This window comes from Rhinichthys klamathensis, unplaced genomic scaffold (assembly GCF_029890125.1).
Source record: "Rhinichthys klamathensis goyatoka isolate OS25496 unplaced genomic scaffold, OSU_Roscu_1.1 h1tg000189l_1, whole genome shotgun sequence".
Taxonomy (NCBI): Eukaryota; Metazoa; Chordata; class Actinopteri; order Cypriniformes; family Leuciscidae; genus Rhinichthys; species Rhinichthys klamathensis.
The window spans coordinates 924,527-937,500 of record NW_026606716.1 but is presented as its reverse complement, the minus strand read 5'-3'; the positions used below and the strand labels follow the sequence as shown (position 1 = coordinate 937,500).

General features: G+C 39.6%; 1 protein-coding gene across 1 annotated transcript in view; it reads right to left on the bottom strand.

Annotated features, from left to right (window-relative positions):
* The window catches only part of LOC130095229 (uncharacterized), an 8,474-nt gene extending 1,072 nt beyond the window's left edge, over window positions 1-7,402 (bottom strand). Inside the window, exons 1-7 of the mRNA XM_056261919.1 lie at window positions 7,296-7,402; window positions 7,152-7,205; window positions 6,915-7,034; window positions 6,068-6,825; window positions 5,300-5,920; window positions 4,655-5,257; window positions 4,247-4,612 (exon numbers count right to left, since the gene is read on the bottom strand). Of these exons, the coding sequence (XP_056117894.1) occupies window positions 4,247-4,612; window positions 4,655-5,257; window positions 5,300-5,920; window positions 6,068-6,825; window positions 6,915-7,034; window positions 7,152-7,205; window positions 7,296-7,353 (2,580 nt within the window). The 5' untranslated portion in view covers window positions 7,354-7,402. The remainder of the gene's footprint in view (window positions 1-4,246; window positions 4,613-4,654; window positions 5,258-5,299; window positions 5,921-6,067; window positions 6,826-6,914; window positions 7,035-7,151; window positions 7,206-7,295) is intronic.
* Between the last annotated feature and the right edge of the window lie 5,572 nt (window positions 7,403-12,974).

The window sequence follows — 12,974 nt, the reverse complement described above, 5'->3', positions numbered from 1 at the left end:
TATAAATGAAAGTCAAAAGCACATTTTTAGTCATACCTGGAAACAAATCCTGTCCAAATAGGTTATATGGGCCATTCTACAGAATTGGTTCAAAGTTAGAGTTGGAAACATCTTGAAAAGAAAATTGTCTTTTTCCATAAATGTCTTTATAAAGTATTATTTTTTAAAGTAGGCCAATACATTTTATCATACATATTTCAAAGTTAAGGATTTTTTATTTTGATATAGCTTGCATTTGGAACAAACACTATAACAGTTGATTAGTTTATTTTTGACAAAACATACTATATATTTAACATATGAGCAGAAACTGTCTAACAAAAGCTTATTTGATGTCTATTTTATAGTAAAAACGTAATAATCTATCCAAAACTAGTCAACGAAATGTTGTCATCAGACACTATTCTATATCCCGATTAGAACAAATCTCAGTAGGCTATAGCAATATAGTTTGGATGTCTTCATGTAAAAATAACGTTTACTAATGTAGGAGCGAGAGTGAATGAACGCACAGATGCGATGTACATCTGTAGTAAACAACATCGCGCGCGTGTCTGTGCCATTCATTCATTCACACACACACAGACACGCAATTCATATTTAAACAGTCTTTGTGCAGTTTACAGAAACTATTCAATAACGCGATTAGAACAAAGCACTTAAGAATAAATAACTTACTACATCAGCTGAATCCGTGCTCCTCGAAATGAAACTACCAGCACTTCTGAGGTAACTTTTCCAGGATTATTACAATAGTATTATTTCTCACAGCGCAGCAAGACGAGGTAAAGTACAAGATTCTTATTAAACTGGATGTTTTATCCAGCTGATGTGGGCGTTGGCATGGCTTACCTCAACATTTGCGTTTGAATAGCGCGCGCTCTCCGCGGGCGTGGTCAGATTAACACGTAATAAACTATGAGCTGAAAGGAAAAAGACTGACATCTCTCTCTTTTCATACAGATTACATAAACTGAGAATATTTGTTTTTTATATAAATTACTTCATTTAAAAGAAGAGAATTTCAGCTTCATAATGAAAAATCTTTTGTGCCTGTGTGACAAGTATTTACTGAGTTACAGTTCATTTTCGGACGCGTTTCAGAATGAACTTCACTGACAGAGAGAAGGCAAAATTCGCATCATGTTTATTTTTCTTTATTTGACAAAAAGCAGAACACTTTGTTTTTATTGTGAGTATCCACAAAAAAAATAGACACTTAACATGATCTAATGATGTACGACACTTATATGTAAAATCAAAATCAACAGAGTAATTTGAGTCTTGTTGCGCCAGTGCGATAGCCGACCCCAGAGGGTTAAGGGCAGCAGATTGTGTCTTAGCAGTGCGGAATTACTGACCACTGAACTAACCACTTCTCCAAATAAAGCTGACTGGGAGATAGGGGCATCTAGTAAGAAGACGTTCTCCTTTTCACGAATCTCATTGTGTTGGAGCCGTGTGTTAGAATTTTTGTGCACTACCAGAAATATAAACTAGTAGAGATTAATGATTTATTTATTATGTATTACAAAACATTATGATTTAAATGTACAAGGGAATTTTATGTTTAATGTTAAATACTTGGACTAACCTGTCAAGTAAATTTATTGGCTCCTCCTCCTGGACGGTGCGTGAGTGCAGGTGTTAATAATGGAGTAGGATTGTTTGGCAGAGACAGGTTAGAGTATGGAGAGCCACAGTTTCTTCAATCGCATGTTATGATATCGTTGTTCACACTGATAGCGTTTTCTTGGATGTTTATTTTGTATTTTTGTTCTAAAAAGTAAACCAGAGATTGTGATCAATAAACACGGCTTTTTGTTGAAATGACCGCATCTCCGTGCGTGCTTGATGGACATGTGGATCGGAAGAGATTCCTTCTTAACCTCAAGGGGCTAAAGAATGAAAGAAAAGAATATTAGCCTTAACATTTATTGAAGAAACTTGAACTTGAGATCGATCGATGAGACAAAGGACTGTGCAATGAAGATTCAAACAAAGATGGCATTCACCAAACTCACCATCCTGTGACCAACTGTGCGTGCAGTGTGCTTAGTCGCACACAGCACCAGGTCAATCGCTCTGCTGAGCTCATTGATGGCTTTCGGTGTCAGGACCCCACCCTCATCCATTTCTTTAAGGACGTCTACTTGGTAGGCCTAAAGAATGGCCATGATATGAAGCCCCATACCTACCTGGCAAGCCGGCATGTAGGAATTGCCCACAAGGGCCGAGGTGGTCTTGCAGGGCTTAAATGGGAGAAGAGGGCGGGACTTCCAAGATGGAGCGAAAGAAGGCGAAAGGTGAGAGGCCAATGTGTCCTCAACTGCTGGAATGCTAGTATTGCACTGCTCCACAGAACCAACTAGGTTGGTGAAATCAGAGGCCGCCGCATAAAAAAAGACTAGGGTCTTGACATCTTGTAATGAAGATTGCTGAAAAATGTTAGCTTCCATCTAATGGGGCCCGAAGTGATAGGCCACGGGCTTGGAGGACTGAGAATCACAAGGCTTGTCAGGCCACTCAATTTTGAGCTTCTCAGTAGCACGAGTTAACACGTCCACTAGCTCAGTGTAGGCTGCAGAAGGCCGCGTTTCCTAGTCGCTAGGTGGGAGAGTGTCTGTCGCGGGCCAAAAATTCAAAAGTCGCGGTGAATAAAACATCCTCTGTTCCAAAGGAAATTACATTGTGTGCTTCTGAACTGGGGCATAAATGTTGTTTTATTAACAATGTTCTGGAGGAGCACTTTCAGATAATCAACCTACATTTATAACAAGAGGAGCGTTACAACCTAACATGTCCGAATCGAGCTCTTCCCGTCCGATGAAGAATCTTTCGTCCTTGAGGAACCTTTGCCGCAATCCTCTGGTGTTATCTCGCAGGCATCTTGCCAAACAAACGGGTCCTCACCACCGCAGGCGCAACATCCGCGATCTCCTTCCACGTATTTTTCTAAACCGGACAATTCAATAATTCCTGCCATAGAGAAATGGACAAATGGACTCCAGCGTCACGCTGCCGCAGCAGGCCCTCAGTAAGCCGCGCTGCAGATTCAGTCCCGGTCAGCTCACACTCTCAATCTCCACCGGCTCAACTCTGTGAAAGCTCAGCTCAAAACCTTCTCATTTTCTGTCCCTGGTTAAATTTCGCATTGCTTCAGTCGTTGAATCACGAGTATAGTTTATGCCATCTGGATATTCTTTTTGATCAGGGGAATACGCGTTTTAAATGGTTTCTGTACAAATTAGTTGCCGTCATTAACGCGCTGCTTCCTTGTGTCTTAAACTCACACGTACAAAAAGTAGCTTGCACGCACAGTCGCACACAGAATCATTAAGAACCTATCGTTAACGCCGTCCTGCAATTTATTTACAAAAATCGCTTAGAAACTTAAAGTTATAGCATAGATGTATTTTATTTTTTTAAGTAATTTAAACCCACAGCTTCACTATTGGTAAAGAGACGCCGCACAGACTTGTAGGACAAATTCATACACGCAATCGTCCTCCCTCATGCATTCAAATAAATGTAATCTTAACTTGTTTTTCTGTCAGTGCGTGACTACAGCTTGTTAATAAACAACGTTTTTTGATCGATCCATTTCATACAATCTGCCCTCATTTAACAAGTGCACTTGCACAAAAACATTTTTCCAAGTTCAACATTTTATTTGTTCATTTCATTTGTGGATGCTGCTGCGTATCAGAGACTGCAGAGACATGCATTTGTGTGTTTCTTTTGAAAAAGTATCACTGGAAATACTTCTATTTAACAAAAAATAAAAAATGTATATTATCAGCATAACAATTTCAATAAATGTAAGGGATGATGCCCCCTTCTAGAACAATGTGCATTTACCTTTTAATTTTTAACATTCAATGGCATGGAATTACAGTGCAATTAGTGTTAGCTCACTATCTTCACCTTTTAGGTGAGGTAAACTGATAATATTAGTGATTCTCATTTCTTGATCAAAACAGAATTATCAAAAAGAAAAGTCATGTAAATTCACCCTTAGAATATAGATTAAGGAATACAAAAAGTAAACTTGGTCATTTAAAGTGGCATGAATCACTTTGTTGGAATTGTTTTGAACAGATGATTTGCATAACATGTCCTAAAGCAGATTAATAAAAGCAGCACTTTGAGAAAGATAACTGTTTTATTGACTAAAAACAAGATCAGAAAGTGGCATATTTAGATATTGACTAGATCTGTTTGAGACTTTAGAGCATATGCACACCGTCATCTTCCCATCAACCTCAGTGGGGACATGGCTGCACTCTTTAGCTGGGACAAGGCTGGACTCCGTCAACTTCCCATCAACCTCAGCTGGGACATGGCTGGAATCTGTGAACTTCCCATCAACCTCAGAAGACACATGACTGGACTCTTTAGCTGGGACATGGCTGGACTCCGTCAACTTCCTATCAACATCTGTGGGGACATAGCTTGACTCGGTCAACTTCCCATCAGCCTCATCTGGGAGAGGGCTGCACTCTTTAGCTGGGACAGGGCGGGACTCCGTCAATTTCACATCAACTTCAGTGGGGACATGGCTGCACTCTTTAGCTGGGACAGGGCTGGAGTCTGTCAACTTCCCATCAACCTCAGTGGAGACATGGCTAGACTCCGTCAACTTCCCATCAACCTCAGTAGGGACATGGCTGGACTCCGTCAACCTCCCATCAACCTCGGTGGACATGTTACTGGACTCTTTAGCTGGGACATGGCTGGACTCCGTCAACTTCCCATCAACTTCAGTGGGAACATAGTTGGACTCCATCAACTTCACATCAACTTCAGTGGGGACATGGATGCACTCTTTAGCTGGGACATGGCTGGACTCCGTCAACTTCCCATCAACTTCAGTGGGTACATAGTTGGACTCCATCAACTTCACATCAACTTCAGTGGGGACATGGATGGACTCCGTCAACTTCCCATCAATCTCAGAAGACACATGACTTGACTCTTTAGCTGGGACAGGGCTGGACTCCAACTTCACATCAACTTCAGTGGGGACATGGATGCACTCTTTAGCTGGGACATGGCTGGACTCCGTCAAATTCCCATCAACCTCAGTGGACACATGACTGGACTCTTTAGCTGGGACAGGGCTGGAGTCTGTCAACTTCCCATCCACCTCAGCTGGGATAGGGCTGGACTCCGTCAATTTCACATCAACTTCAGTGGGGACATGGCTGCAATCTTTAGCTGGGACAGGGCTGGAGTCTGTCAACTTCCCATCAACCTCAGTGGGGACATGGCTGGACTCCGTCAACCTCCCATCAACCTCGGTGGACACATGACTGGACTCTTTAGCTGGGACATGGCTGGACTCCGTCAACTTCCCATCAACTTCAGTGGGAACATAGTTGGACTCCAACTTCACATCAACTTCAGTGGGGACATGGATGCACTCTTTAGCTGGGACAAGGCTGGACTCCGTCAACTTCCCATCAACCTCGGTGGACACATGACTGGACTCTTTAGCTGGGACATGGCTGGACTCCGTCAACTTCCCATCAACTTCAGTGGGGACATGGATGCACTCTTTAGCTGGGACAAGGCTGGACTCCGTCAACTTCCCATCAACCTCAGTGGAGACATGGCTAGACTCCGTCAACTTCCCATCAACCTCATTGGACACATGACTGGACTCTTTAGCTGGGACAGAGCTGGACTCCGTCAACTTCCCATCAACCTCAGTGGGGAAAGAGCTGGACTCCTTCAACTTCCCATCAACCTCAGCTGGGACAGGGCTGGACTCCGTCAACTTCCCATCAACTTCAGTGGGGAAATGGCTGGACTCCGTCAACTTCCCATCAACCTCAGCTGGGACAGGGCTGGACTCCGTCAACTTCCCATCAACTTCAGTGGGGAAATGGCTGGACTCCGTCAACTTCCCATCAACCTCAGCTGGGACAGGGCTGGACTCCGTCAACTTCCCATTAACTTCAGTGGTGACATGGCTGGACTCCGTCAACTTCCCATCAACCTCAGAAGACACGTGACTGAAAATAGCTGGGACAGGGCTGGACTCCGTCAACTTCTCATTAACTTCAGTGGGGACATGGCTGCACTCTTTAGCTGGGACATGGCTGGACTCGGTGAACTTCCCATCAACCTCAGTGGAGACATGACTGGACTCTTTAGCTGGGACAGGGCTGGACTGCATCAACTTCCCATCAACCTCAGCTGGGATAGGGCTGGACTCCGTCAACTTCCCATCAACTTCAGTGGACACATGACTGGACTCTTTAGCTGGGACAGGGCTGGACTGCATCAACTTCCCATCAACTTCAGTGGGGACATAGCTGGACTCCGTCAACTTCCCATCAACCTCAGTTGGGATAGGGCTGGACTCCGTCAACTTCCCATCAACTTCAGAGGACACATGACTGGACTCTTTAGCTGGGACAGGGCTGGACTCAGTCAACTTCCCATCAACCTCAGCTGGGATAGGGCTGGACTCCGTCAACTTCCCATCAACCTCAGTGGACACATGACTGGACTCCGTCAACTTCCCATCAACCTCAGTGAACACATGACTGGACTCTTTAGCTGGGACAGGGATGGATTCCATCAACTTCCCATCAACCTTGGTGGTGGAGAGAGAGCTGGATTCCCTCAACTTCCCATCAACCTTTCCGGGAATAGAGTTGGATTCCGCCAAGTTCCCATCAACCTTGGTGGTGGAGAGAGAGCTGGATTCCGTCAACATCCCATCAACCTTGGCGGGGAGAGAGCTGGATTCCGGCAATTTCCCAACAACCTTGGTGGGGAGAGAGCTGGATTCCTGCAACTTCCCATCAATGCCTACAGAAAATTGGGGCAAAAATAAAAAGAGCTGTAGTTATCTTCCCTCATGGTCTAGGTCAACCTCATAGCATCAGCACAAAAGTCACCTTTTTGGACAGTTAGCCCAGATGCATTCTGCAAAGAAAGCACAACCGCCATATCAGACTTCGCTACCACTGGCCATGTTGGAATTTGTTTGATCCCACAAGGAAAAGACAAGGGGCCACCTGGAAAACAAAAGGCATTATTAACTTTAATACTGGAAGTCATCAGGCCTCAACCTTAAGTACACATATGTGCAAACAAAAGGGCATAATGTTAACAACCACATAAGAATTACACACATAATTGCTTAATACCAGTCTGGTATAAATGACGCCCAACTGGAGAAGCAAAACCTGAAAACAAGATGTAAGGTTAAAAAAATAATAAAGTTACATATGTATTTAACTTTTGAAACATTACACTAAGGTGAAAAAAAACTTTACCATTGAGCACCAGTTGGTGACCCATAAATACTAAAAACATAAAGTTTGAAACTGCCATCTTGATTACAGATTAAACCATCACCATGACTTTCTAAAACAAGCGTCAAGCCAGGGCTTTTAAAATAACACGGATTTCCATCACCTGAGATCTGTCTTATAAAAGACGCTAAAAAAGAGTTATTAATCTCCAACACCTGACTTGAATGAACCTAACAAATAAGTTGGGGCTAAAGTGGTTTCATAAAAGGTCATTTAAGTTCATGCAATCCCACTAATTTGATCCAGGTTTATCTAGTCTGGATAATTGCGTGTGCACGCGTTTCTTAAGCAGCCCTAGAGGTCATTATTGATAGCTTCCTCCATGGTTTTTCCCTATACCAGATGTAGATTTAGGCATTCATAAGGAAATCAAAAACAAATCAAAGGAAGTAGCAGTAAAGGATATTGTTAATTGTTATCTGGATATGCATTTTTCTGAATATACATTTATATTTACAGATGGTTCCAAGGATCCAAAGAAAGGACATGCTGGGTCAGCAGTATATATTCCAAAGAATGGGGTAATATGTCAGGAAAGAATAACAGATAATTTATCAGTATACACAACAGAGCTGGTTGCAATTTTGTTGGCCCTGGAATGGGTAGAGGGAAATGATTTAAATAACTCTGTGATTATATCTGATAGTTATTCAGCTTTAGAAAGCATGAAATCTGGGGAATCTATAAGAAATGATATAATTCATAAAATATGTATGGTTTTACATAAGTTAAATGTAAAGGATTTAAAAATCAGGTTTCTTTGGGTACCTGCACATGTTGGAGTGAAAGGGAATGAGGAGGTTGATAAACTTGCAAAACAAACACTAAAACATAATAGAATATTACAAGTTCCATATAGCAAAACTGAAGCTAAAATATTAATTAAAGCATATGCAAGATCAAAATGGCAGGAGTATTGGGTCGATCAGGATAAAGGGAGACATTTATATAATATACAACCAGAAGTGGGTAGCCTATAGGAAGGATAGAGTGTAGGAGTAGAAGAGAGGTTAAGTATAATTACACGGTTAAGAATAGGACACACAGGGCTCAATTCTTCATTGAAATTAATAGGGAAACATCCAACAGGGAAATGCCAACATTGTACTCATTTAGAAACTGTGGAGCATATTTTATTTCAGTGCACAAAATACAGTCAAGAAAGAAACCAGTTTTTTCAGTCTCTCAGAATGATCAATCAGAATAATTTTTACAATGCAAGGTTTATTAGGGAAAACATCCATTAAGTATCTGAGAGACATAGACGCAGCCAAAAGGATTTAATTTTTTGTTAAATTTTTTTTTTTTTTAGCTAATTTCCAATATCTCTTGATTCATACTCCAGCCCAGTCGGTGGCGGTAATGCACCGTTAAGGTGGTTTGCCAACCGCCATAAAAACAAAATAAGAAGAAGAAGATCATTGATAGCTTTTCTTAAAGAAACCGAACTAGCAAGTAGAATTTAGTTTTTTTTTTTTTTTCTGGAGGTTGAGGAGCTCAGGGTGGAAGCTGGAGGAGCTGAACATGCAGCGCCAGCTGAAACTTGGGCTTGGATCCTATAGGATGGTATAGGTATTTTTATGACGTCCCAATGTGATCACACCTCAGTCCGGTAGAAGGCGGTATTGCACAATGATTGCAAGCTGCCAAATAAAGTCTACCGAAGAAGAAGATGAAGGTCATCATTGATTAAATTGATTCATCACAGCAAGTAGCATATTTTGTGCTGTGTTGTATGTTTGAGACATGGTGTTTTCCTCAATGCAAAACTTACATTTCACAGGTACTGTATATTCTCCATCTGTAAATGTTAGAAAGTCGTGCAAATATTTTCATTTTGCTGCTAAACTTCACATTGAACGAGAGCTGCTGCCCGCATATGCGCCAAATGGGGGTGCGGTAATTCGGACTAAAATATACATTTTGCTTGGAAAATTAATATGCTATATTTTATAACACCATATATCTTCTAACTATAATAATTTACCTTTAGGATGTTGGAAAAGTTGCGGTGAACTTATAGCTCATTTCACTCATTTATTTTTATACTTTTATAATAAAAATACAATTTGAACAGAAGTACTTCAGGGAACACATTTTTAAGAATCCAAATATGACAAAGATACAAAATATAGTTGTGGGTATAGGAAATATGCTACTTAATAAAGACGAGTTGTACTTATTTAGAATACTGAAAGTTACAGCTTTTAAAGCATAACAAAATTTTGGAGAAAGCAAGAATTGCAGTTTTAAATGATTGGTTAGATTTAGTTACTAAAGTACACTATGGAGAGGATAACATGAAATTAAGAGCATAAGTATACATTTTGAAAAGATATTGGCAACTCTAAAATCAAATCCGAACATTCTATAAAATAAAGGAATACATATTACATTAATTAGCTTTTTTATATAACCCTTCCTACCTTTTAATTATAGTTATTTATTATTTTATTTACTTATTTAATATTATTATTATTTGATATTTAAATAAAATATTAAAAGATAAAACAAATATTATGTCTTTAAAGGAAATGTCCAACCTCATGCATAAATGACTATATTTCAGCTACAATTCATACTTATACTGTGAATGTATTTGTATTATTAGAATGTAATTTTCACTGACATCTAAAAGTAATGTGATACATAATGCACGTTACTTGTAATGCGTTTCTTTACTCTTAACATCAAAAAGTAATCTGATTGTGTTATGCATGTTACTTGTAATGCTTTACCCCCAACACTGCTCAATTCAGATGAGATTGAAAACACCTGATCGCTAGGTTTTCGCAGAGGAGGGCTATGTTAGAAATGTGTCCATCTTGAACATAATCAGAATAATCAGCTAATAAAGGTAAATTTACATACTCTGGTACACTGGAGAGAGCATCTGAGTGCTTTCCACAGTTGTACCTTTGACAGGCTGTAGAAATATCGGATGGAAGTACGTCCTCTTGTTCTGATATCAAATATACACGAAGTTCAACTTGTATGAAGTTCAATTGCCTTTGCAATGTTTTGCATTTATATTTTTTTTGTATGTGGATTAATACATCCAGCTATGAAGGTAAAATGATGTCTAAAAGAATTGCATGCGCAGGGTGAGATTTGTGAAAGTGTGCATAAGATTGCAAGCGTAAATTAAAGCTCCAGTCCGTAACTTTTTTAAGTTAAAAATAATCCAAAATAATTATATTAAAAAAAATTAATTCTGCCAGTGGTCAAAACTATCTGCTCGCCATAGCTAGATTTAAAACGGTTAGCTTGTAATAATGATTTTAATTCCAGTGGTACTGGTGGGTTTCCGCTGGAAATTCGAGTATGTCTTTGCGTCATTACGTCACACCCGTACACATGAAGAAGGAGTTTCGGCTATAGCCGGCAATACTGCGCGTGACGAGATGTTTAGATGTATAGGCTTTTCTCGCAGCACTTTACATGATTAAACTTATGGCATCCAGAAAGATCCAAACAACAATCATCAGTGTCAACTGGAGATTCAGCAGTTATAAAACCCAAAAGACTTCGTACTTCGGATTTAAGGTGGCTAGAGAAAGAGAAAGAAACCGTCTCATGCGAACACAAGGATTTAAACATCGGCGGGGCTTTTGAAAAGTGCGTGAACTCCGTGTTTTGAAGGGGTTCAAAACGGAAGAAGAGACGGCTTTTTTCTGCTGAACAAGTAAGACATTTCAATAGTTCAATCGTGTAACAGTACGTTTTCTTAATTCACACAGTTATGGAGTTTCCTTTGTTGTGCCTTTCTCGTTTTGCTATTATGGAGAATATGAATTCTGAACTACACAGGTAACCATAAAACACATTAAATGTAACATTAGTCACGCAATGCTGATGTGATGTTGTTAACATGAACAATTTGAGAACAAACTAGGCTATAATTTGCACGGTTGCTGTAAATCGCGTTGATTAAATCTAACGAAGCTTATCATGTCGAATGCTTTTTCCCCCTTAGTTGGTCAGAACAAAAATGGATTTTACTTACTTGTTCAGAAGACATTTTCTTATGAAAATTCTTATGTTGGTCAAACTTTCAAAAAGTGAATCTGTGATTCTGTATGCCAGTATCCACACAGCGCGGTGACTGACAGCAGCACTCGCCTCAAAGCACTGTGTTCATCCGCGCTGTTTCATGCCGATTTACAACCCACGTAAAGATAATAATTCCGCGAATCACTGCAGTTACAGATTTCGAACAGAGAGATGGCGACAAAGAGGAAAAGTTCCGGACTGCAGCTTTAAATTTGCATGCGCAAGAGAAGATTTGTAAAGGTGTAAATTGTGTTTCATGCGTAAGAGAAAAAAAACCTGCAACATTTTGCTGGTTTTCGCAAGTGTAATTAATGTATTGTGAAACTGCAGCTTCACGTTAACGCAAAATAAACATTATCTGTACTCTTCTGACTTCCATTTTTCCGCGCTTACACTTTTGCCACGTTTATTTCGCCGAAATACGGCCAAAATCATTGCAAGCCTGTGAACAGTTTAAAGAACTGCAAACCGGATTGAAAGTGTAAAACCAATCTGTAGGCGTAAAAAATAAAACGTTGCACTTGTCTAAACTACTTGTTGTGTGCGTAGGGTAAATGCTCCCGAAGTAACCTGGTTTGCACAGTTCCGAATTCTGCGCTGACAGTTTTGACACGATTCTCTCACTCACTAAAAGTTTTGCAAGCGCGAAGAGGAGGGCGGGTCCACCTTCATCATGTAGCCAATCAAACGAGCTTCTTGCTGACACTTGATTTACTCTGATCTGATTGGTTCAATAAACATGCCAGTTACCAGAACACTTTTTTTTGGCACTTTTTTTTTTTATTCTTCAACAACACAAACAAACAAGGTACATTAACAAATCTCTGAAAATAACCTCAATTGTTCAGCCTTAGGTTGAGCATCGCTAGTACAGAAAAAAAAACAGACTAGAACAAACAAATAATTAAATTAAAAACAATAAATAAAAAATAAAAAAAATAAAAAAAAGGGACTTTTAAATTAATTTAAACATATCCAAAAAAGAAATCAATTTAAGGGCTTTCTGATTTTTAACTAATTTTAAAGATTTGCACAAGAGTTTAACCTCATTCATCCAGTGATTAAAGTTGGGTTTAGATTTAAACCATCTGCATTTGTGTATGAAAAACTTTCCAAAACATAACAAGAAATTAATACCAAAATCACAATCTTTGTTATCCAGACAAACACCAAACCTAATCAACTTCACCGTGAGAGGTGGGAGTTCAACCCTCCTAGACCTTAACCAGTTCTGCACCTCACTCCAAAAGGGTTGCACCATATCACAATCAAAGAAGACATGCTCTAAATTCTCAATATTTTTTTCACAAAAAACACAATTATTCACCTCAAAATTAAATTTCAATCTTAAAAATTCATTAGTAGGATAAATCTCGTTTAAAATTTTGAAGTTCACCTCCTTAGCTTTAGGAGGAAGGGGAAAAGACAAATAATTTTTCCTAATTTTTTTTATTTCAACCGTATCAAAATCTTTAAGCACGTAGTGCCGTCTAATTGGGTTTGGGTAATTAGCCTGTAAAATAAAATTTCGAATAACTTTATTTGTACATTTTTTATCACAAAAATCATAACCTTCTAAGGAGAGAG